The sequence below is a fragment of the Vulpes vulpes genome, chromosome 16 (genome assembly GCF_048418805.1).
Source record: "Vulpes vulpes isolate BD-2025 chromosome 16, VulVul3, whole genome shotgun sequence".
NCBI lineage: Eukaryota > Metazoa > Chordata > Mammalia > Carnivora > Canidae > Vulpes > Vulpes vulpes.
This window is the reverse complement of record NC_132795.1, coordinates 54,362,716-54,386,718: the sequence shown is the minus strand read 5'-3', so window position 1 is coordinate 54,386,718 and position 24,003 is coordinate 54,362,716. Positions and strand designations below refer to the sequence as shown.

General features: G+C 42.1%; 1 protein-coding gene and 1 non-coding gene across 3 annotated transcripts in view; both read left to right on the top strand.

The window, feature by feature from the left end:
- EP300 (E1A binding protein p300) overlaps positions 1 to 18,856 on the top strand; it is an 82,183-nt gene extending 63,327 nt beyond the window's left edge. Inside the window, exons 19-31 of one of the 2 annotated variants that reach the window (XM_026017428.2) lie at positions 282 to 370; positions 2,371 to 2,451; positions 4,441 to 4,497; positions 5,462 to 5,539; positions 7,558 to 7,625; positions 8,753 to 8,903; positions 9,022 to 9,168; positions 9,718 to 9,831; positions 10,577 to 10,742; positions 11,506 to 11,670; positions 12,678 to 12,839; positions 14,943 to 15,224; positions 15,496 to 18,856. In XM_026017428.2, coding sequence (XP_025873213.1) covers positions 282 to 370; positions 2,371 to 2,451; positions 4,441 to 4,497; positions 5,462 to 5,539; positions 7,558 to 7,625; positions 8,753 to 8,903; positions 9,022 to 9,168; positions 9,718 to 9,831; positions 10,577 to 10,742; positions 11,506 to 11,670; positions 12,678 to 12,839; positions 14,943 to 15,224; positions 15,496 to 17,718 — 3,783 coding nt within the window. In that variant the 3' untranslated portion in view covers positions 17,719 to 18,856. The remainder of the gene's footprint in view (positions 1 to 281; positions 371 to 2,370; positions 2,452 to 4,440; positions 4,498 to 5,461; positions 5,540 to 7,557; positions 7,626 to 8,752; positions 8,904 to 9,021; positions 9,169 to 9,717; positions 9,832 to 10,576; positions 10,743 to 11,505; positions 11,671 to 12,677; positions 12,840 to 14,942; positions 15,225 to 15,495) is intronic. The other variant, XM_026017429.2, reaches the window with a different exon arrangement.
- LOC112934095 (U6 spliceosomal RNA) lies at positions 8,481 to 8,582 on the top strand. The gene has a single exon (XR_003237818.1). It is a non-coding gene; the product is annotated as a U6 spliceosomal RNA (small nuclear RNA).
- Positions 18,857 to 24,003: the final 5,147 nt, after the last annotated feature.

Sequence of the window (24,003 nt, the reverse complement as noted above, 5' to 3'; positions counted from 1 at the left end):
CAGTTTAGAAGTTAACTTTACGATAAGTAGGTATGTATAGGAATAAACATGATCTAGGGTTTGGTACCATCATGGATCTTAGGCACCCACTAGTGGTCTTTGCCTGTGGATAAGTGATTGTCACTGTAAACTAAAATGGTTTTAGTTCTGTGTGTGCTCTTAGAAACTGAATTAGCCCATTATATAAATGAGAACTAAGAATTTTATTTGATTTACCATTAAGAATATTCTAGCTTGTTTTTCAGGACTGTGTAGTATTTAACAAATGGTTTCTATTGCAGTTGGAGTTTTCTCCACAGACACTCTGTTGCTATGGCAAACAGTTATGCACAATCCCTCGAGATGCCACTTACTACAGTTACCAGAACAGGTAAGCTCGACCATGTGTGGATCGTGGTCCTCGAATCCGTGTGTCCAGGGACTGCATGCGGAAGGACCAGCACACATACATTCATGGTTCGTGTGTACCTTGCTTGAAAACAACTGTAGAGCACAAGTTCTGGTCTTAGCATTTTGCTTTCATTTGCAGAATCAGTGCAGTTTTCTAGCAGAACGTAGCCTTGTCAGTTTTTTGGCCCCTTATTTTTATAAGCTAGGAGCCCAAGTCTTGGGAGATTAAGCATCTTTGTTGAGTTGGTGGCATAGATGGGATTACACCCAGCCCCCACTTCTCTTTCTCCTGTCTTTTAACAGCTTACCACACAGTCTAAAGCACACTGAGAAAAATTTTTAAACAAATTAATCTTTTATTGTCATGAGATTGGCTGCTGTCCATCCCCATCCCAAAAACTATCCAAAAAACTTTTAACCAAAAGTCTGTTAGCTGTCTCACAGAACATTTTGGGAAATGTTCCATTTTTGTGTACAGCCTATCCCTAAGTCATTCTTCTCAGAGCATATGAAAACAGAGGATTTAAGAGTTTTTGCTTTGCCTTTGTTAAGCAAATAAGGATCATCTCCAAAAATAGGTCTGCACCAGACTATTACTTAAAAAGACTTGAATATGACAGTAGTTGTTAGAGTTTTAATATATTAGGCACTCTGCCTTATTTTCTCCTGACCAAACAATGGCTGTAATCACACAGGTGGCATTCGTTAATCTATCTTAACCATGATCTGTCTCCTATTTTCAGTAATCAGCCTACAGTATGACTTGTGAGGATGTTTACTTGGGGCTGAGACAGTCATAAACAAGGGTGGGCAGTTAATATACTTTAATAAAACCAAGCCCATGGTGGTGGTTTTTGCTGAACTTGTGTGCTGCAGTTGCATTTCTAGCTTTGAAAAAGTCACTTAAACTTTTTGTTTTGTTTACAAAAAGTTAGGTGTACTCTTCTAATGCTTTGTTGTAATCATTAGAATCCACAGTTTATCATATCACTCTTACTCTTAATACCTAGGAAAAGTGAATCTCCTGTTGTTAAAAGCACTTACGTTAAAAAAACATGTAACAACTGGCATGAGACTTTTCTCATGCTGCAGTCTTGACATTTATGCCATTTTTGTATTTTTGACATCAGTCTGCAGTGTTTGTAATCTTTATACCTAAGGAACATGTAATCATTGTGCCTGCACACACCACTGCTTTTCTTTTGCCTTTTAAACTGTCAGTTGATGGCAGAAATCAGTATTTAAGCATTGAGCAGATTTTTCACTGGAAAAAAATTTTTTTAAGTTATCTCTTAAGATCAAAGAGAAATTTTGCGTGTTTTTTTTTCAATCCAGGTTGTTTTTAGGTGATTGCTTCCTAATTCTGTATCCATAGTGGATTTTCTATGATCTATTTTGTTGTTGGCAATGGGGAGAAGTGTGTGATTGCTATGTTTCAGTAAGAGCAGCAATTCTTCTCTCTCTCCAGTATATTTATCCTTCTTCCTTTTGATTATTTGCATCAAGTAGCATTAATTACTAAAATGAAAGTTTGTAGGTCTATGTAAGTGAAACTTTTTTGTTTTATTTGCTGTAATCATTTGCTACTTGTGATCCCATTTGAGATATTTAATGCTAATCTGTGCTTTGCCTTGGCTTTCTGCTTTGTGTTGTCTTGTCTTGCTTTTATGTTTTTTGTTGTCCTGCAATCCCTCATTTCTTCGTTTGTTTTGTGTTTTTTTTTTCTCCCTCATGCTTGTCGTTGTCTGCACTTGGCTTTGATTGCAAAAAACAAAAAACAAAAAACAAAACAAAAAAAAAACAAACCCAAACTGTGGGGCCCATAAATCTGCATCATTGAATGTCCTTGTCGCCGTTGATGACCTGCTCTCTGCTCCCGTCCCCCTCCTTGGCCTGCTGTGATTGGTGGCTTCGTTGCTTGGCTTGGGCTGTGTTGTGTGAACGGAATAGTTCACCCCAGTATGGCCTTCTTGCCGACAGGTATCATTTCTGTGAGAAGTGTTTCAATGAAATCCAAGGGGAGAGCGTTTCTTTGGGGGATGACCCTTCCCAGCCACAAACGTAAGTAACTGCATTATTTTGGAAAGTACTGTTTTGGTTTGTTGTGAAGTGATTATGCTTAAGCTTCTAAGTGATCTTAGATTACACTACCAGTATAATAGCTATTAGCCACATCTGACAAAATATTTAAATACAAATTCATTAAAAGGAAATAAAAATTCACATTTCACCTGCTCAGTAGACATCTGTTGATCGTAGCTGCCATGTTGGTCAGCACAGAAAGAGAACATTTCTGTCACAGCAGAAAGTTTTGTCAACACAAGTGTAGGAATCGTATCAACACTGGATGCTCATTTCAGATAGTTCTTCTGTGAGCAGTCAGCTTTTCTCCTAAAAATTGAAAGGCTATAGTGCAAGTTAATAACTTTGTTATTAACTGTTTTTTAAATTTGAGGGGAATTGAACAAATAACTACAGCCTTCTCCTGTAGGTTAACAGTAATCGAAATCACTGTTATTGTTGAGTATCATTTCATATTAGGGATTTCAGCACTTATTAGAGTGACCTACAAGAAAGAGACTTAGTTGGGCTTTTGCAGTCTCACAAGCTCTTATTGTAGGGTGAATGCCAGGTCAAATTTTCAAACATAGCCTAAATTGGCTAATAGTTTTTCTGATTGCTACGATGTAGTTAGACACTTTTTCATCAGGTGTTTACTGTTTAGGAAGAAAGAAGAACTATTTGGTGTGCTTTTAATATTCTTCAGTTCCTTTCCTGTTTTAACCTATAATAAGCATGCAGTTAGGAACATTCTAGAAAGTGTGGAATTGTTACACTACTAATAAAAAAAAATAGGGCTTCTGGGGGGAAATGGTTAATTTTTCCAAATGAAGTCTTGAGGTTGCACTTTTCCATTGGTCACCATTGAAATACAATGGAGTAGAGTCGAGTGCTGGTCTGAGGAGTTAATGCTGGGTTCCCTTGAGCCTTATGGTGATTTCTGACCCTAGGCTGAATCAGGCTCTTAACTAGGTTCCCCTAATGTCAGGAAAGGAAGACAGCCTTAACACTGGTGCTGTTGAGTGGCATGCCACAAGATCTAAACCTTAGGACAGTACATCTCTTATACTAAAGAGCATAGAGACCCCCTTCCAATTCTGCAGAATTAGAAGTAGGCCTGAGAGTTGGCATTACTGAAAAGCTCCCTGGGCTTTGCTTGCTGGTCTTCAGATATGGAGATGTCACAGTTGCCAAAGTTGGGCCTCCTGAAGTTTATTCTAGGCAGAGAAGGTTAAGGTGTTAGTTTCTGTATTTGTGAGGTTATGAGCAATGTGTGAGGCTAGGTTTCGGGATAAGAGGCCATGTGAAAGTTTTAAAATTAGTATTACAAAATAATTTTTACTCTTTATAAAATTACCTTTCTGGGTAACTATAAATAACCTGAAATACATATTTTTAAATATAAAATCTTTGACTAGACTGTCCTAAGAAATTAGTATTTTTTAAATAGTGGTTTAGCTCCTTCCTATACACCGTCTTTCATAGCTCAGTCTAGGAACGTTAAACTATTAAAAGGTATAAATATTGGGGGCACCTGGCTGTCTCACTTAGTAGAGTATGGGACAGTTGACCCTCGAGGTAGTGAGTTCAAGCCCCATGTTGGGTATAGAGATTACTTTTAAAAAATAAAATCTTTAATAAAGAAAAAAAGTATAAATAACTAATACTAAAAGTAATAGATAAGATTTTAAAAATAACAAACTCATGTTTCCAGTTGTTGAGGTCCTGGGTTCTCCATTTAATATATCTCCATTAAATCTATATGGGAAAATAGATTTATTATACAGTCCATTCCAAAAACATAGGCATTCCTTTATGTAAATATACATTTTTGGGGAGCCAGGAATGTACCTGTTTAATGTATCCTCAGTATCTTAGAAGATTTACATAATCCACTTTTACAAGAGTTGTTCCTTTGGTTAGAATAGTAGTCAGATTGCTCATCTTTCTATATCTCCTTTTCTCATTGTGTTCCTCTTTTCTCCATAGTACAATAAATAAAGAACAATTTTCCAAGAGAAAAAATGACACACTGGATCCCGAACTGTAAGTAGTTCCCCTTGAATATATACTTTGATTTTACCTCTTTGTTTCATTCTCTTTGTTTGCATTACAAGTGGAATTTCAGCATAAATCTACACAAAATACGTGCAACATGAATGGCAAATGTGAAAGTCTGCATTACAGTTAATATTTATATTTCACTAAATCTATCTTATCTGGTAGTTTGGGTCCAAGTGAAGCCCTAGCCTACCTCCGCTCATTGTCATGTGTCCCATCCTTGTTTCCTATGTTCCGTCCCTGTTGTCCTGTTCATTTTCAAACGTCTTGATACTCCACTACTTTGTAGTGAGGCCACTTAGAGTGCTGAACTTAGCCCATATTCTGGGCCCTCCTAGAATGGGTAGGATGGCACCAGACTTTGGAAATTTAAGCAACAGTGATCTTGCACTTTTTACTGCCTACCCACAGTCCTATTTAAAATTACCCATTCAGGGGGCACCTGGCTGGCTCAGTAGGTGGAGCATGCATCTCTTGATCTCAGTGTTGTAAGTTTGAGCCCTCTGTTGGGTGTGGAGGTTACTTAAAAATCTTTAAATTAAATACAATTATTGGGGTGCCTGGGTGGTGCAGTTGGTTAAGTGTTGGACTCTTGTTTTCAGCTCAGGTCATGATCTTGAGGTCATGAGATCTGGCTCCAAACTCAGCAGGGAGTCTGCTTAAGTTCTGTCGTCATTGTCATCTGTCCCCCCCCCCCACACACACACACACACTCACTCTGTAATAAATAAAAAAATACATTAATAAAATTGTCACACTTGATGACTTCTAATTATTTTTTAATTTTGCTCTGCCTATATAACACCAAAGAGCTTTTTAAAAACAATTCAATTCTTTGGATGCAACCTTGGCTATCTTTTAAATTATCAGGAATCAGGGGAAATGTTGGGAAGTTTTGATTTGGTTAAAGTTTTTGTTTTAACCTTGACTTTTTGGCTTTTCATTCCAGGTTTGTTGAATGTACAGAGTGTGGAAGAAAGATGCATCAGATCTGTGTCCTTCATCATGAAATCATCTGGCCATCTGGGTGAGGCATTAGGATTTTTTCTAGACTTTTTCATCATCATGAATTTTAGCAAGTTTCTGTCTTTGCAATGATTTTATTATATTTTCAGAGTACTCTCTCTAAAAATTGTTCTAGGATTGGGAAGAAATAAAGTTCCTTTTTTAAAACATTAAATAAGGGACATCTCTGTGGCTCAGTTATTGAGCATCTGCCTTCGGCTCAGGTTGTGATCCTAGGTCCTGGGATTGAGTGCCACATTGGGCTCCCCACAGGGAGCCTGCTTTCTCCCTCTGCCTATGTTTTTACCTCTCTCTGTGCCTCATGAATAAATAAATAAAATCTTTAAATAAATAAAACATTAAGTAAGCTAGCATCCCAAAATACAGGTCTTTCTCTTAATTTGCATGCCTGGTTTTAATATATATACAAATATTTTATTCTGCTAGTTTTTAAAATTCTTTCATAATCATTACACATCAAAAGTAAGTATTTTTGAAAGATTTATCAGTAGAGCTAAGAAATCTCTAGCACTTAGAAACTAGTAAAGAGGTGTTAGAAGGAATTAAATTTGCCATATTTTGAACACTTAAATTGGCTATAGTAGGAAAATTGGAAGATATGGAGGGTGTCCATGGGGCAGCTCTGTTCTTACCTCTAAGAAAATGTCACGCTGTGAATGGTTTACTAAAAGGTGAAATGGGTTAGGGTTTGAAGTTTTGGGGGGGATGGACAGTAAGTCACATGACTATTGTCCAGTGAAAGAGTTTCATAAAAATGACTACATACAGATTTCAGTAAACAGGCTATTCCTGGGCCCTGTGTTCTGTTTCTGAATGTTTTCCACATATTTACTTAAACTGCACATTATCAAAGACTTTGACAGAAGTAAGTGGACTTTTTGACAGAAGTAAGTGACTTTTGTCCATTGTGAAACTTCTCTACTGCTATGTATCTCCTTTCACTTTCTAGGAATGGGGTTGATCATAATTCTGTTCCAAGGTTGGGGATGTCTGTGCATGAAGTGATCTGTTAAGATGGGACCTGAGGGTGCCTGGCTAGTCAGTTGGAAGAGCATGTGACTCTTAACCTCTGGGTCATGAGTTTGAGCCCCACGTTGCGGGTAGAGACTACTTAAATCAATAACTGAAAAAAAAAAACTGGAAAAAAAAAAAAGATGGGATCTGGACACTGTCTTTTGTTCTTTACTTTGATTGATTGTTGATGGTTTGGAGGTCACAGGAAAGAGGTGGGTGGCTAATTAACACATTTCTAGAAAATAAGATTCAGGGGAAATCACAATCATTCGATATGTTATCTGTCTTGTCTTTAGATATGCTTTTTTAGTTCTCTCTTTAAAGAGTTGGGTAAGAAGAATAGTTAAGAGACTTGCAGTGATTCTTGTAACTTAAGATGGGTCATTTGGTTAAGGAACTTTTATGTGGTCTCTAGTTTTTGTTAAGAAATTGTACTTAAGGGCAGCCCGGGTGGCTCAGCGGTTTAGCACTAGCTTCAGCCCAGGGCCTGATCCTGGAGACCTGGGATCAAATCCCGCGTCAGGTTCCCTTCATCAAGCCTGCTTCTCCCTCTGCTGTGCTCTTGCTCTTTCTGGCTCGTTCGCTCACTCTCTCACTCTCTTGGGAATAAATAAAATCTTTAAAAAAAAAAAAAAAAGAAATTGTACTTAATCACGCACATCCTTATATAATTGGGACAGAGAGAATGTATTAGTCCTACTCTCAAAACTTACTGATTTACATTCCTGCCTGTAGGGATATATACTTTTGCCAGTGTGATTGTCCAAAAACTGAAATTCCTGTTTATCAGCCAGTTTATATGCCTTTGACATTTCCTCATGTTTTTTGCCTATTTTTCAATTAGGCCTTTTTATTAAGTCGTTGTTTTATATATATAGAAATATTTCTCCCAGGTTGTCTTTTGACTTTTAACTTGGTACATATATATAGTAGATTTTGTTACTAGTACATGTTACCTTAAATGTTCATGTAACTGTGTAAGCAAAGTCTTGGTTTACATTTTAGATTTGTCTGTGATGGCTGTTTAAAGAAATCAGCACGAACCAGGAAAGAAAATAAGTTTTCTGCTAAAAGTAAGTTTTAATTTTACAAGTAAATCCTGGCAATACTTCCATTGAAGCATAGTTAAAAATAAACCATGCAAGGGATGCGTGGCTTGTTCATTAGGAAGAGCCTGTGACTCTTGATTTCTGGGTTGTGAGTTTGAGCTCCACATTAGGTGTAGAGATTACTTTAGGATTTGAAATGTGCAGGATAGGTGTTCTTTTTCCTACATTTCTTCATATTTAGGGCATTCCTAATTGGGGCTGCATGTGGAAATATGTCCAGAATTGCCATCCCATCAGTGATTACCTCAATTTGGTCCAAACTTTTAGTTGGGGCCTCTTTCAGACCTATCTCACTTGGGTGGTTGGGGTAGTGGTAGTCAAAGATTGTATCCTGGGGTGCACCTGGGTGGCTCAGTCAGTTGGGCAGATGCCGTTGGCTTGGGCATCTTCGGCTTGGGCATGATCCCTGGGGCCCTGGGATTGAGCCCCGCGTGGAGCTCCCTGCTCTGCGGGGAGCCTACTTCTCCCTTTCCCTCTGCTCTTCTCCCTACTTGTGTTCTCTAGCTCTCTCTCTCTGTCAAATAGGTAAAATAAAAATCTTTAAAAAAAAAAAAAAAAAAGAAGATTGTATCCTGTATATAGTTGAGATTATTGCATTATAATATTTGGTTTAATTTTGTGGATACCTTTGCAGTTTTTACTGACCTACGGATTGCTTTTTATTCCTATAAGGCTTCTCATAATATCCAACCATTGTTATTTTAAAATATTACTGCAATCAAGGCAAAATGCATGTGGATGTTGTATTTTGTAACTTCTGAAATTAGAAGATTTTCCAAGTAAAAAGTTGGGTGGAAAACACCTAAAATTCACTACCATGTTTGCTTCAGCTGCACATATACTAAAATTGGAATGATACAGAGATTTGTATAGCCCCTATGTAAGGATGGCACACAAATTCATGAAGTAGCTCCTATTTTTTAAAAAAGATTGTTTTCAAGTATTGATCACATTGCTAACTTTTAACAAAATCAGGTTATCCTATTTGGACGGAGAACGCAAAAATGATATTTGATATTGAAGCTTAAGAGTTAACAATAATGAATTTGCACCTTGGCTAACTGCAGAACTTTTCACTTCTGCACTTCTAGGGTTGCCATCTACCAGGCTTGGCACCTTTCTGGAGAATCGTGTGAATGATTTTCTTAGACGTCAGAATCACCCTGAGTCGGGAGAAGTCACTGTTCGGGTAGTGCATGCTTCTGATAAAACTGTGGAAGTGAAACCAGGCATGAAAGCAAGGTATCCAATAATTTTCCCTTTTCTTCTCTTGTGGTTCTACAAGCACTTGACAGTTAACTACTGATGATTCTGGTTTAACTGAGACCTCGTGTTTTTCTCTCCAATCTGGATTGTGTAGGTTTGTAGATAGCGGAGAGATGGCAGAGTCTTTTCCTTACCGAACCAAAGCCCTCTTTGCCTTTGAAGAGATAGACGGTGTTGACTTGTGCTTCTTCGGCATGCACGTTCAGGAGTATGGCTCCGACTGCCCTCCACCCAACCAGAGGTAGGACTCGGGCCGCTGCCTTCCAGTTGAGTGGGAGTTTGCAGTTCAATAGGCAAAAAGCATTGTGGGCAAGGAACTTGTGCTTGCTTTGGAAATGGAAATGCAAACTGTGTTCATAGTAATAAGGAGGGGGATACAAACAGCCTGGAATGAGAAGTGGGAAGCAGACTGTTTTTCAGAAAATGGGCTTAATTCTTGATTGTGTTAGGTGCCTTGCCTGGGAGATAATGTGAAAGAATGTCACACAAGTAAAGTTAGGATATGATTTAGAATTTGTTTCCAAAATAGTATAAAGGCCAGAATAAGAATGCTACCAGAATACACTTGGATCCATAAATACTAATACACTATACTTCAAGCGCTGCTGGGTACTGAGGCTCACCAGACTCTCCTAAAGAATGCACAGCCTAGTTATGTACTTAACTGTGACTGTGTGATGTGTATTATAAATGAGGTGAAAAAGAGCACAGAGGAGATTGTGTTTTTAGCCATATAAGTAAGAACTCCTTATGTGATTTGACATGGTTTCTTTCTCCCCACTCGATACAGGAGAGTTTACATATCCTACCTTGACAGTGTTCATTTCTTCCGTCCTAAATGCTTGAGGACTGCAGTCTATCATGAAATTCTAATTGGATATTTAGAATACGTCAAGAAATTAGGGTAAGCATAATGACAAATGCTATCTTTAAAAACAATGAGCTTAAACTAATTAAATTTTTAACTAATTACCACTGTGGTATTGTGGTGAAACTTAGATTAAAGCAGAGAGGTGACTTTGCTCCCTTTTCTCAGTGTTGCCAGTCGGACAGAAATGGATATTTTGACCCTAGTCATACTTATCCCAGATTAGTTTTCTTTTGTTCAGTTAAGGTGTTAGGTACAGTTTGATTGGAAGGTTGGTACTCATTCAGGGCCAGAACCTTGAACTGCAGTTTGACCCTCTCATACCTGGGTATCAGAACCAAAATAGACTAGGGTCTGGAAATACTCAAATTAGCCTGCTTCTTTACCTTCAGGGTATACGTGTGCTTGAGAACATTTACTACCGCACCTTGCAAGTTCTTCCTTTTATCACTTAGCTTTCTTCCATCCCTTGTTCCCTGTTGTTGGAATGGATCCATGTTCCTTTGCATTGTAGCTTTTCTTTTGTCTTCACATTGCAAATTTGGGATTTGGGGATCCAGGGTTACCCTCTAAGAAGAACTAGGCAATGTGACACCCATTGTAAGTGCTGTAGGTTAGGCCTGAACCTGGCCTAAGAATTTCGATCTGATTCTGGGTTGTACACTTGATACTGTCTTAGAAAAAAAATCATTGGTTTCCATATTGACTCCACGTTGTAGCATTCTTTCTGGAATAGATGATAAACTTTTCTCTTGAATATTCCCCCTCTTTGTGTTGTTAGGTATACAACAGGGCATATTTGGGCATGTCCCCCAAGTGAGGGAGACGACTATATCTTCCATTGCCATCCTCCTGACCAGAAGATACCCAAGCCCAAGCGACTACAGGAGTGGTACAAAAAGATGCTTGACAAGGCTGTGTCTGAGCGAATCGTCCATGACTACAAGGTCAGGAGGAATGGGGGGCGATGACTGATCCTGCAGCTCTGTATTCTGCTGTTTGACTATCTTAACAAAAATCTTCTGTACTCCCTTTTTCAAACCAAGAAAAACTCAGTTTTAAATGTCTTAGATCAACAAATCTCTGTTTTAAAGATGTGATGAAAAACGTATTCTTAATAGCCATTCATGATTAGAGGGCATCTCATGATAAGAACTTGAACAGATAAGTTTCTTATCTGTTTTTACTCCTGGGGAGAAAAGTAAGAACTGGATGTTTTCCCAGGCAGCAGAGCAGAGCAGCCTGTGGCCATGCAGTTTCCAGTATTTGTGGTTTGGGTTGTTTTGAACATATTTCTCAGTCAGGGGATGGGTGATGGGTACAAGGCAGGCATTCCTCACATTGTATTGCATTGTGTCATCAGCAATAGTAAAGGCTGCGGCGTGATTGATGGGGCCTGAGCCATCAGTCCTCGCAGGAAGATGTCCCATTTGGCTTTATAAAGGCAGGTAACTTCCCTATCCTCACAGGCAGAGGAAAGACAGAACCTCAGACCTTGAGTTTTCACTGTTTTTACTGTTTAAGACTAAATGTCCCCCTGGGCCGTGGGGCTTAGGTATAAATCTCTCTGCTGCCTTTCTTTCAGAAGACATTATAATTCTTCAGGTTTCTTGTGTCTGCTAGCTGTGACTGCTTCTGAATGATAAATGCTTCTTTAAAAAAAAAAAAAAAAAACACCAAATTCCTACTTGTACCTGGGTATTTTCACAGGATATTTTTAAACAAGCTACTGAAGATCGATTAACAAGTGCAAAGGAGTTGCCTTACTTTGAGGGTGATTTCTGGCCCAACGTTCTGGAAGAGAGCATTAAGGAGCTAGAACAGGAGGAAGAAGAGCGAAAGCGAGAAGAAAACACCAGCAACGAGAGCACAGATGTGAGGGCTTTGCATTTTCCTTCCCAGCTTCCACCATGATTCTCGAGTGTTATCCGCCATCAGGCTTCAACTTTTGACTTGGTCTTAAAGCTTTCAGTGTGAAAGAGCTTTATTTTTTTATTATTATTATTTTTGTGGAAAGAGCTCTTTAAATTGGTCAAGAAATAATTCTGTTTCAGTGGTTTTCAACCTTTTTAGCATCAGACCTCATTTTAACTGAAACCTTGGATTTCTGATAATGGAAAACAGAAGGAAACCCTGAAAAACTGATAGAAAATTAGCTACATAGAGCAGGAGGCTGGCAAAAGTACTTTCCGTAAAGATTCAGATTGTGAATAATTGGGGCTTTTTTTTTTTTTTTAACACCACACCACTTTATAAGTGTACAGAGCATTCTGGGCCTTACAAAAACAGACCTAGGTCAGAGATTGCCAGGAGGTTTTGTGAGGAGGACATTCTGAGGAGCTTTTCCTGGTTAGTAATTTTCTGATAGCATAGCTGCAGTGGTCTCCGTTGAGTCTGACCTAACTAAAGTCTCTCATAAGTAGCAGCCTGTTAAATTCTTCACGGTCTTGTAGTTTGAATTCATTGATTGTCTCTGCAAATTGCTTTGTTTTTTTATAGTAGGCCCATAAAATTCTAGAATGTTCAATATTCCACCATTCTACTCCTTGTTCCCTGTCCTCAAATCTGGAATAAGATGGATGCATCTGAGGCGTCTCCAAACTGTGGGGCTCTTCTAGCCAAAAAGCTAAGGCTGTTTTATTGAAGGGGTGTAGTGTAGGGATTCTTCCCTGGAAGAACACTAGTGCTGAAACCATAGTAAACATTAGTCTGCTATAAATACCAACTCAAATAGGTGAGTCTGTGACAAGAGGAGCTGGTAGAGGCATAAGCTGAGAATCTCTAGTTTCAAAGAAAAGGAGAACCCTTCTACCATTAGTATTATTCAAATTACTTCGTAACAAAAATGTTAACATTTTCTTGTCCTCTCTGCTAACCTGCAGGTGACAAAGGGAGACAGCAAAAATGCTAAAAAGAAAAATAATAAGAAAACCAGCAAAAACAAGAGCAGCCTGAGTAGGGGCAACAAGAAGAAGCCGGGCATGCCCAATGTGTCCAATGACCTCTCGCAAAAACTGTATGCCACCATGGAGAAGCACAAAGAGGTACCATGTGGCCACTTAGGGTGGGAGGGGCAGGGAAGGAGGTCGGAAGCTCTGTCCACCATGGCTAGCATTTAAGATCCAAGCACAGCGGAAGTTCAGAAGGAAAAAACCATTTGAGGGATAAGAAGAAAGAAAATTACATAGCTTGTATAGGAGGTAAAAAAACAGGCAATGATAGGGTTTCTCAGGTTGGCAGCTGTCACAAGTCTCATTGGTGTTGGATTGTCCCGCGCATTAATGCATAAGCATAGTTTGTCCAACCCTCTTTGTAATCCTCAGGGTTTTTGAATTCTGGTGGGTGCCTCCCTTTGATATTATCAACAATTAATAATTATTAGCTATTTCAAGCAATGTTTAGCGTCACAAGATTGTGGCATAACAGAGGCACCTGGGTGGCTCAGTAGTTGAGTATCTCTGGCTCAGGTTGTGATCCCAGCATCCTGGGATCAAGTCTCATATCAATCTTTCCGGAAGGAGCTGCTTCACCCTCTGCCTATGTCTCTGTCTCTCAGGAAAAAAATAAATAAAATCTTTAAACGAAAAAAAAAGATTCTGGCATAACAGAAGGGTTGGGAAAGGTCCCTAGAGTCCATTATAATAAGCTTGACTTAAATTGTGGATATAGTCTCCAGACTTTGTTTAGTCTGAAGATGGAAGTAGTGGATACCTGTTGGGAATTAGAATCTAAGGTTGTAGATTTAGGTTATATTTGAGTATTGTCTTAGCTAGAGGGCAACATACAGTGGAAACAATCATGAGGGTTAGCCGTAGTAAAGATTTCCAAGGGAGTCACCAGATGGTTTTATTTGCCTCTATTTCAAATGAGTTGTTAGAGGCATTCCCCACTTGTTAGATTCAGTGCTTTCTTATGCATCAGATTTTCAAAATGGTCCTTGCTCTAGGAGTACTTTCATTGATCCACAATATTATAAGGTCACACATGTCACAGTCCTCTCCTTGATGTTTTTAAACTCTTGGCATCTGTTCAAGACGTGTCTACTCAGTGTGCTCTTGTGCCCTATGTTCTTTTTCTAGAAATAAGACTCATGTTTTATGTCATGAGTACCGCCTACCATGCCATACTTGCTGTCCAAGTATATTACAAGTGTTATTGCCAGTTTGCACAGATTGTCAGTCTCTGAGAACTGATAAAATATAGTGGTCAGTACAGCAGTTGCTCACAAGTTTCTCATCTCTTGAAGGTACCTTTGCATTTTTCAGCTTAGTAAGAGTTTACATTCATATATTAGTAAATGTAAAATAGGCGATACCAGCTTCCTGTCACAGCTTTACACTAATGTTTATGGGCCTTGATGGTGGTAGTATCTTTTCAAACTTCAGTGAACAAGAATTTTGTTTCTGTATCAAGGACTAAGAAGGTTTTGCTTTTTATCTTTCCCATCCCCACAAACTTTTTAACATTTGAAACTTTCTCTAAGTTGTGTAGTGGACCCGCTGCCATATCCTTCACTTAGATTGACCAGTTGTTAACGTTTTGCTATATCCTCTTTATCTGTAGTTCAGCAAGCACCTTCTAAGAAAGACGACCACCTCTCCTTCACCACACTGTGACTTCCCACTATCTTATGTCTGGTCCTTGTGCTCCAGTCAAGGATTATGTGTCAGGTTGAGTTGTCTCCGTTCCTGGCTTTCTTTTTTTTCATAACGTGGGCATTTTGTTGAAAGTCAAGGCCCAAAATTGTTTTGTTAGAATCTCCTTCAATTTGGATTTGTCTGACATGTCTCCTTGTGATTAGGTCCAGATTCAACTGTGGCTTGGATGTGAGAGTAGACCCTTTAAGGCGAAATGTCCAGTGTATGTGTGCTGTATCTGCCCAGACCCTTTTTAGTTTGAAGGGATTATTAAATGAGAAGATAAGAAGGAGATGTCGATATTAGGCCCATTGTAGTCATTCCCAGAGAAGAGACCAGAGGTTTGTGAGCAACAGAAAGCAAGGGCTGTATGGTGGGACCTTGCATGGCTGTGAACTCGAGCATCACCAGCCTCACAGGCGTCCAGTTAGACATCCGTTGGCTGCAGGCTATCCCAGTGCCATGCAGTGCTCTTCTTCCAGAGTCAGATTGAAATTGTCCATTTCATAGGTCTTCTTTGTGATCCGTCTCATCGCTGGCCCTGCCGCCAACTCCCTGCCTCCCATCGTTGATCCTGACCCCCTCATCCCTTGCGATCTGATGGATGGGCGGGACGCCTTCCTTACCCTCGCCAGGGACAAGCACCTGGAGTTCTCTTCACTCCGAAGAGCCCAGTGGTCCACCATGTGCATGCTGGTGGAGCTGCACACCCAGAGCCAGGACCGTTTTGTCTACACCTGCAACGAGTGCAAGCACCATGTGGAGACCCGCTGGCACTGCACTGTCTGCGAGGTAGGCCCCGGGGGTGGGGAGCAGAGGGCGCTGGGGTGGGTGGGGGGCTCCAGGTTCCTGAGAGGCAAGAGAAACACTGGTGACATAGGCCTGTGCTCGGTGCCATTGGTGAGTAGTAGCGCAGAGTGGGAGGGGCCTGGTCTTATATTTCAGTGGTAGCGCTGAAGAGTCTTTCTCTAGAAGGGGGTTTTTGGGCTCTAGCAGAATATGTAAACTGTTTTTTTTAATTACTTAAATCTTGGAGAGTTGACTGTGCCTGTTTCCCCCCCAGGATTATGATTTATGTATCACCTGCTATAACACTAAAAACCATGACCACAAAATGGAGAAACTAGGTCTTGGCTTAGACGACGAGAGCAACAGCCAGCAGGCTGCAGCCACCCAAAGCCCAGGAGACTCCCGCCGCCTGAGCATCCAGCGCTGCATTCAGTCCCTGGTGCATGCCTGCCAGTGCCGGAACGCCAACTGCTCACTGCCCTCCTGCCAGAAGATGAAGCGGGTGGTACAGCACACCAAGGGCTGCAAACGGAAGACCAACGGGGGCTGCCCCATCTGCAAGCAGCTCATCGCCCTCTGCTGCTACCACGCCAAACACTGCCAGGAGAACAAGTGCCCTGTGCCCTTCTGCCTCAACATCAAGCAAAAGCTCCGGCAACAGCAGCTGCAGCACCGGCTCCAGCAGGCTCAGATGCTCCGCAGGAGGATGGCCAGTATGCAGCGGACCGGGGTGGTGGGGCAGCAGCAAGGCCTGCCTTCCCCAACTCCTGCCACTCCAACCACACCAACTGGTCAACAACCAACCACCCCGCAGACACCCCAGCCCCAGCCTCCCTCTCAGCCCCAGCCCACTCCTCCCAACAGCATGCCACCCTACTTGCCCAGGACTCAGGCTGCTGGCCCCGTCTCCCAGGGTAAGGCAGCAGGCCAGGTGACCCCTCCCACTCCCCCTCAGACTGCTCAGCCACCCCTTCCAGGGCCCCCACCTGCTGCAGTGGAAATGGCAATGCAGATTCAGAGGGCAGCTGAGACGCAGCGCCAGATGGCCCACGTGCAAATTTTTCAAAGGCCAATCCAGCACCAGATGCCCCAGATGACTCCGATGGCCCCCATGGGTATGAACCCACCCCCTATGGCCAGAGGTCCCAGTGGGCATTTGGAGCCAGGGATGGGGCCCACCGGGATGCAGCAGCAGCCACAGTGGGTCCAGGGAGGTTTGCCTCAGCCCCAGCAGCTACAGCCTGGGATGCCGAGGCCAGCCATGATGTCAGTGGCCCAGCATGGTCAACCCTTGAATATAGCTCCCCAGCCAGGACTGGGCCAGGTAGGTGTGAGCCCTCTCAAACCAGGCACTGTGTCTCAACAAGCCTTACAAAACCTTTTGCGGACTCTCAGGTCTCCCAGCTCTCCCCTACAGCAGCAACAGGTGCTTAGTATCCTTCATGCCAACCCCCAGCTGTTGGCTGCATTCATCAAGCAGCGGGCTGCCAAGTATGCCAACTCGAATCCACAGCCCCTCCCTGGGCAGCCTGGCATGCCCCAGGGCCAGCCCGGGCTGCAGCCGCCTACCATGCCAGGCCAGCAGGGGGTCCACTCTAATCCAGCCATGCCGAACATGAATCCCATGCAAGCAGGCGTCCAGAGGGCCGGCCTGCCCCAGCAGCAGCCGCAGCAGCAACTCCAGCCACCCATGGGAGGGATGAGCCCCCAAGCTCAGCAAATGAACATGAATCACAACACCATGCCTTCACAGTTCCGAGACATCCTGAGGCGGCAGCAGATGATGCAGCAGCAACAGCAGCAGCAGCAGCAGGGAGCAGGGCCTGGACTCGGCCCCGGGATGGCCAACCATAACCAGTTCCAGCAACCCCAAGGAGTTGGCTACCCCCCACCACCACCGCCGCCACAGCAGCAGCAGCAGCAACAGCGGATGCAACATCACATGCAGCAGATGCAACAAGGGAACATGGGACAGATGGGCCAGCTCCCCCAGGCCTTGGGAGCAGAGGCTGGAGCAAGTTTGCAGGCGTATCAGCAGCGACTCCTCCAGCAACAGATGGGGTCCCCTGCTCAGCCCAACCCCATGAGCCCCCAGCAGCATATGCTCCCAAGCCAGGCTCAGTCCCCACACCTCCAAGGCCAGCAGATCCCTTCTTCTCTCTCCAATCAAGTGCGCTCTCCCCAGCCCGTCCCTTCTCCACGGCCGCAGTCCCAGCCTCCCCACTCCAGCCCTTCCCCGAGGATGCAGCCTCAGCCCTCTCCGCACCATGTCTCCCCACAGACCAGTTCTCCACATCCCGGACTGGTAGCTGCCCAGGCCAACCCCATGGAACAAGGGCATTTTGCCAGCCCGGACCAGAGTTCAATGCTCTCTCAGCTCGCTAGCAATCCAGGCATGGCAAACCTCCATGGTGCAAGTGCCACGGACCTGGGACTCAGCACCGATAACTCAGACTTGAATTCGAACCTCTCACAGAGTACACTAGACATACACTAGAGACACCTTGTAGTATTTTGGGAGCAAAAAAATTATTTTCTCTTAACAAGACTTTTTGTACTGAAAACAATTTTTTTGAATCTTTCTTAGCCTAAAAGACAATTTTCCGTGGAACACATAAGGACTGTGCAGTAGCTGTTTGTGGTTTAAAGCAAACAAGCCAGATGAACCTGAGGGATGATAGAGTACAAAGAATATATTTTTGTTATGGCCGGTCCTGCCGGCCTCTTCTTTTTTTCCCTTGTGTGTGTGGTTCAAGTGTGCACTGGGAGGAGGCTGAGGTCTGGGAAGCCAACCACACGCTCCTGCCTTGCACCTCCAATAGGTTTTATTATTTTTTTTAAATTAATGAAAATATGTAATATTAATAGTTATTATTTACTGGTGCAGATGGTTGACATTTTTCCCTATTTTCCTCACTTTATGTAAGAGTTAGAACATTTCTAAAACCAGAGGACAAAAGGGGTTAATGTTACTTTAAAATTACATTCTATATATATATAAATATATATAAATATATATTAAAATACCAATTTTTTTTCTCTGGGTGCAAAGATGTTCATTCTTTTAAAAATGTAAAAAAAAAAAAAATTCCCCTTTCCTCCCCTGAAGTCAACTTTTGTGCTCCAGAAAATTTTCTATTCCGTAAGTCTGAGCGTAAAAACTTCAAGTATTAAAATAATTTGTACATGTAGAGAGAAAAATGACTTTTTCAAAATATACAGGGGCAGCTGCCAAATTGATGTATTATATATTGTGGTTCTGTTTCTTGAAAGAATTTTTTTCGTTATTTTTACATCTAACAAAGGAAAAAATTTAAAAGAGGGTAAGAAACGATTCCTGTGGGATGATTTTAACATGCAAAATGTCCCTGGGGTTTCTTCTTTGCTTGCTTTCTTCCTCCTTACCCTGCCCCTAACCCTCCATACACACACACACACACACACACGCACGCACGCACGCACACACATACACTTTCTGTAAAACTTGAAAATAGAAAGCAAAAACCCTCAACTGTTGTAAATCATGCAATTAAAGTTGATTACTTATAAATATGAACTTTGGATCACTGTATAGACTGTTAAATTTGATTTCTTATTACCTATTGTTAAATAAACTGTGTGAGACAGACACCTGACCTTGTTTTACTCCTTGTTATCACATCTTTGTCTTAGAATGCATCAGTTTGAGTAAGTGCCCAGTACATGGGATTCAGAGGAAAAAGCAAAAGCACCAGCTTGCAGCCTTCCTAAACTATTACGTAAGTTGAATTCACAAATAGATTTGGGTAAATTTATCCAGAGCTCAGGGGAAAACCCAAGCACCAGGTACATGTCCGTTTCACCAATGATATTAGTTAGCTGTTTACAGCTTTATAGAGGACCTTCTTCCGTTGTCCCCAGTGGATAACCTCAGAGGGATCATGTATTCGCCTAAGTCAGGAGTAACTCCTCAGCACTTGATGCTAAGGCAAGAACCTCTTCTTACTCTCTTAACGCTGGTTTTTGCTACCTGCCAACCAGGAAGTCAATGGGGAGATGAGGTGGTAAGAAAGGAAAATGTGTGGAAATAAAACCTGAAAGCATAAGATATTCCAACAATGAGTCCAGTATCATGCTAGGTGTCTAAAGAATGAATAGGTTACTGGTCTCCAACTGAATACCAGTTGGCTATAAACGGTTTGGAAAAATTAGAATACTATTAACTGCTTTGGCATCATCGGGCAGACCTCATCTTTGTCATAGGGCTTCACACTATGATAGTCTCTACTAAGGGCTAAAGAAAGATCTTGAAGTAGCTTAATTCAAACACATGCTTGTTCTTTTTACTATTTTACATCGTCTCAACAAAAATAACCAGTACCTTAATGTGAGGTGAACATTGAGCATTAATTGAGCACATTGAGCATTAATCAGAGACCATCCCAGAAAATGTGTCAAGTACCTACCAGCTTCTGCTCAGTGGTCCAGCAGATCCACCTGGAGCCACCTACATTGTGTACCAGGCCACATGGCACACACAGACACGATACAGCCCTGCAAGAAGAAGAAAGGATGCTTGAGTGAGATAAAATAGAAAGTGTGGAACAGATGGGCATCAGGGAAGCCTGCTGATGGAAATTGGGCAAGTTTCTGGAAAGGACAGTACTTAAATGGATCTTGGAGGGGCGCCTAGCTGGCTCAGTAGAGCATGTGACTATTGCAGGGTTGTAAGTTCAAGTCCCACGTGTGGTGTAGAATTTACTTATATAAAATAAAGTGAATCTTAGGGGAAGATGAATGAGAAAAGGGAAAGGAGTGAGGAGGAACTCTGCCAGGAGAGAAGAATCTGGTCCTGTTGGGGAAACAGCTTCAGGTCCACTTGGCTGACACTAGATTACAGAAGGGGGTGATGCCTGTTAACAGGAGGACCCCCATCTTCTCCCTAGTACGAGAGGCCCAGGATTGATCTGAGCCTCCACCAGGGAAACAGTTTTCTAACCCATTTCCAAGCAGTAAATACCCAGCTTTCATAGCTCTGGCCTCTAGCTAAAGATAGCTGGGTTGAAGTGTTCAATCACTTTCACTAGAGTGTTGCAAAGAGAAAAATGGAGGCTGATATAAGAGGGTGGGGGAGAAAAGCTGTCCTTGTCCAGGCCAGAGGCAGTGCTAGGGAGGGGGGAAGATAAGAATCCAGAGTCAAGAATACAAGAAGCTGGGATGCCTGGGTGGCTAAGCGGTTGAGCGTCTGCCTTCGGCCCAGGGCATGATCCTGGAGTCCTGGAATCGGGTCCCAGATCGGGCTCCCTGCATGGAGCCTGCTTCTCTCTGCTTGTGTCTCTGCCTTTCTCTCTCTGTGTCTCATGAATAAATAAAATCTTTAAAAAAAAAATACAAGAAGCTGATTTCAATGTTTCTATGCATTGGAAACATTTCTATGCATTGTTTTTATGCAATTACCATAAAAAGTTGGGAAGAGCTAAAAGGAGCCACAAGTCTCCAGTTGAGCTGTTTATAACATTAACCTGGCAAATGGACAGAGCAGTGTTCTGGTGCTTTCATTTACTTAGCTTGCTGAAATCCTCAAAAAACAGTCCCAACCAACCAATGAGAAGACTGCAGCTCAAGTGACAACTTGCTCAAGATCACACAGCCAGGAAATGGCTTACCAGAATGTCAAAAGTCTGTAGGGCTCCAAAGCCTTTCTTCTCCATAACCTTCATCTCCCTTACTGTAGAGCATCCTTAGTGATGGCAGCAAACTAATACATATGACACAGGGGCCCTGCTCCAAGCAAATGCAACACACAGTTAAAAACTGAAAGGGGAGAAAGAAACCAAGGAATCCTGAAGAGAAGTTTCCCAGTCTTCTTTTACAAACAAAGGAAGCTGGTCTCCAGAAGGATGGCTTCCTAGAATGTTATGTTCATGATGAAGTCACCCTGTTGAAAGAGCATATAGACCAGCATCAAAAAGAACAAAATGTTAATAGGTTTTTAAAAAAGAAGTATAAGACTTGTATACTGAAAACTAAGAACACTGAAATTAAAGACCTAAATAAATGAAAAGACATTGTTCACAGATCAGAAGATTGTGAACAGACCTCACTAATGTTAGGGAAGGGGTACTCTCCAAAATCCATCTAGAGATCCAAACTCCATCCCTTACCAAAATATCTGCTGGATTTTTGCTTTTTTCTTTTTGGCAGAATTTTACATGCTTGTCCTAAAATGTATATGGAAATGCAAAGGAGCCAAATAGCCAAAACAATCTCGAAAAAGAAATATAAATTTGGAGGATTCATACTTCCAAATTTCAAAACTTAAACTGCAAATCTAAAATAATCAAGACAATAGTAGCAGCATAAGGACAGACATTTAGATCAATGGAACAGAGTCCAGAAATAAAGCCATATATATATTTTTTAAAGCCATATATTTATGGTCAATTGATTTTTGACAAAGATGCCAAGAGAAGTCAACGCAGAAGGAATATTCTTCAACAAATGGTGCTGGAACAACTGGATATCCACATACGAAAGAAAGAAGTCGGACCTCTACCCCTCATCAAATAAAAAAACTAACTCAAAATAGATGGCAGACCAAAATGTAAGAGCTAAAACTACAAAAGTCATAGAAGAAAACACAGGTGGAGGTCTTCATGACCTTGGACTAGGCCATGATTCCATAGCTAGGACATCTAAAGCACAAGCAACCGGGAAAAACAAAACAAAACAAAACAAAACTGGACTTGAACAGAATTTAAAACACTCGTGCATCCGAGGATATTATCAGGAAAGTGAAAAGACACCCCCCAATCCCCGCCCCCCCAACGGAATGGGTAATGTATTGGTGACTCGTATCTGGTAGGAGTCTGTGTATCCAGACTATTCAGAAACTCTGACGACAACAACAAGAAGACAAATAACCCAATGAAGAATTGGACAACAGTTGTGAGTTGACATTTTTCTCCAAAGAGGGGACACAAATGGCCTGTAAGGACGTGGAAATGAAACTGCTCTGGAAAAGTATGGATGCATGGAGATGAAGACGAACACACTAATGCTTCAGCAAGGCTCGACTTCCAACTCCATGAGTTTTTCTCTTCATTCTTGAAACCTCCTCCTCCCTGGCGCTTGTTTTTCTGTAGAATCCTTTGTCCCAGGAGCTCCTCCTTATCAATATGGGCATCTTGTTGATCTCAATGTATACTTAGTAACAAGACTCAGATGGCTGTTGCCAGGGTTGGTCAGGAGACCACCTGGAAGACATGACGAACGTGGCTGGCAGCACATACCAGATTCCTATCAAAACCGCCCTGATCCTGTATTTTCCTAAAAAACCCTTCAGCCTTTAACCCCTGGGGCGGCTCTGCAGTTTTGCTTTGCTCTTTTTTTTTTTTTTTTAAGTAGATTCCACATCCAATGTGGGGCCTGAGTTCACGACCATGAGGTTAAGAGTTGCACGCTCTACTGACTGAGCCAGCCAGGTGCCCCCTGGTCTGCAGTTTTGAAGACCAAGACCCTAGCCCATGGCAGCCTCCTGTGCCAGGCGAAGTAATAAAATTATCGCTCCTCTTTATCACCAGTCTTTGTGTTCTATTTCAGCTCCAGAGCACAGAGGTTGGTTAACCACAATGAAAAGATGCTCAACATCATTAGTAATTAGGGAAATGCAAATCAAAACTACGATGGGATGCCACTTCGCACCCACTAGGACGGCTAGTATCAAAGATACAGGCTGGGATCCCTGGGTGGCGCTGCGGTTTGGCGCCTGCCTTTGGCCCAGGGCGCGATCCTGGAGACCTGGGATCGAATCCCATGTCGGGCTCCCGGTGCATGGAACCTGCTTCTCCCTCTGCCTATGTCTCTGCCTCTCTCTCTCTGTATGACTATCATAAATAAATAATTAAAAAAAAAAACATTAAAAAAAAAAGATCCAGGCTGGTGAGGATGTGGAGAAAGTGGAAGCTCACGCACTGCCGGGGTCACATACGATGGTACAGCCACTTTGGAAAATTGTAGCAGTTCCTCTAAAAAGTTAAGTGTCCAGGGGCACCTGAGCGGCTCAGTGGGTTAAGCATCTGACTCATGGTTTCAGTGCAGGTCATGATCTCAGGGTGGTGAGATCGAGCCACAGTTTGGCTCTGTGCTGGGTGTGGAGTCTGCTTAAGATGCCCTCTCTCCAGGGCACTTGGGTGGCTCAGTCAGTTACACACCTGCCTTTGGCTCAGATCATTATCCCGAGGTCCTGGGATCGAGTCCAGCATCGGGCTCCCTGCTCAGCTCACTGGGGAAGCCTACCTCTCCCTCTACTCCCACTCATGTTCTGTCAAATAAATAAATAAAATCTTTCTTTTTTAAGATTTATTTACTTATTTATGATAGACATAGAGAGAGAGAGAGAGAGGCAGAGACACAGGAGGAGGGAGAAGCAGGCTCCATGCCAGGAGCCTGACATGGGACTCGATCCCGGGACTCCAGGATCGCGCCCTGGACCAAAGGCAGGTGCTAAACCACTGAGCCACCCAGGGATCCCCTAAATAAAATCTTAAAAAAAAATTCTCTCTCTCTCTCCCTCTCCCTCTGCTCTTCTCCCCACAAAAATGTAAAAAGTTAAATGTTTGTATTTGCAAGAATGATTTGTACACTGCAGAAAATTTATCTCAGTAAATATCTGTCCATAACATAAAAAGTAGTTACACATAGAGCGGCCATATGACCTCGCAATCCCTCTTCTAGTTATAGACACAAGAAAACTGAAAACTTATGTTCACACAAAAATTTGTACACAAACATCCACAGCCTC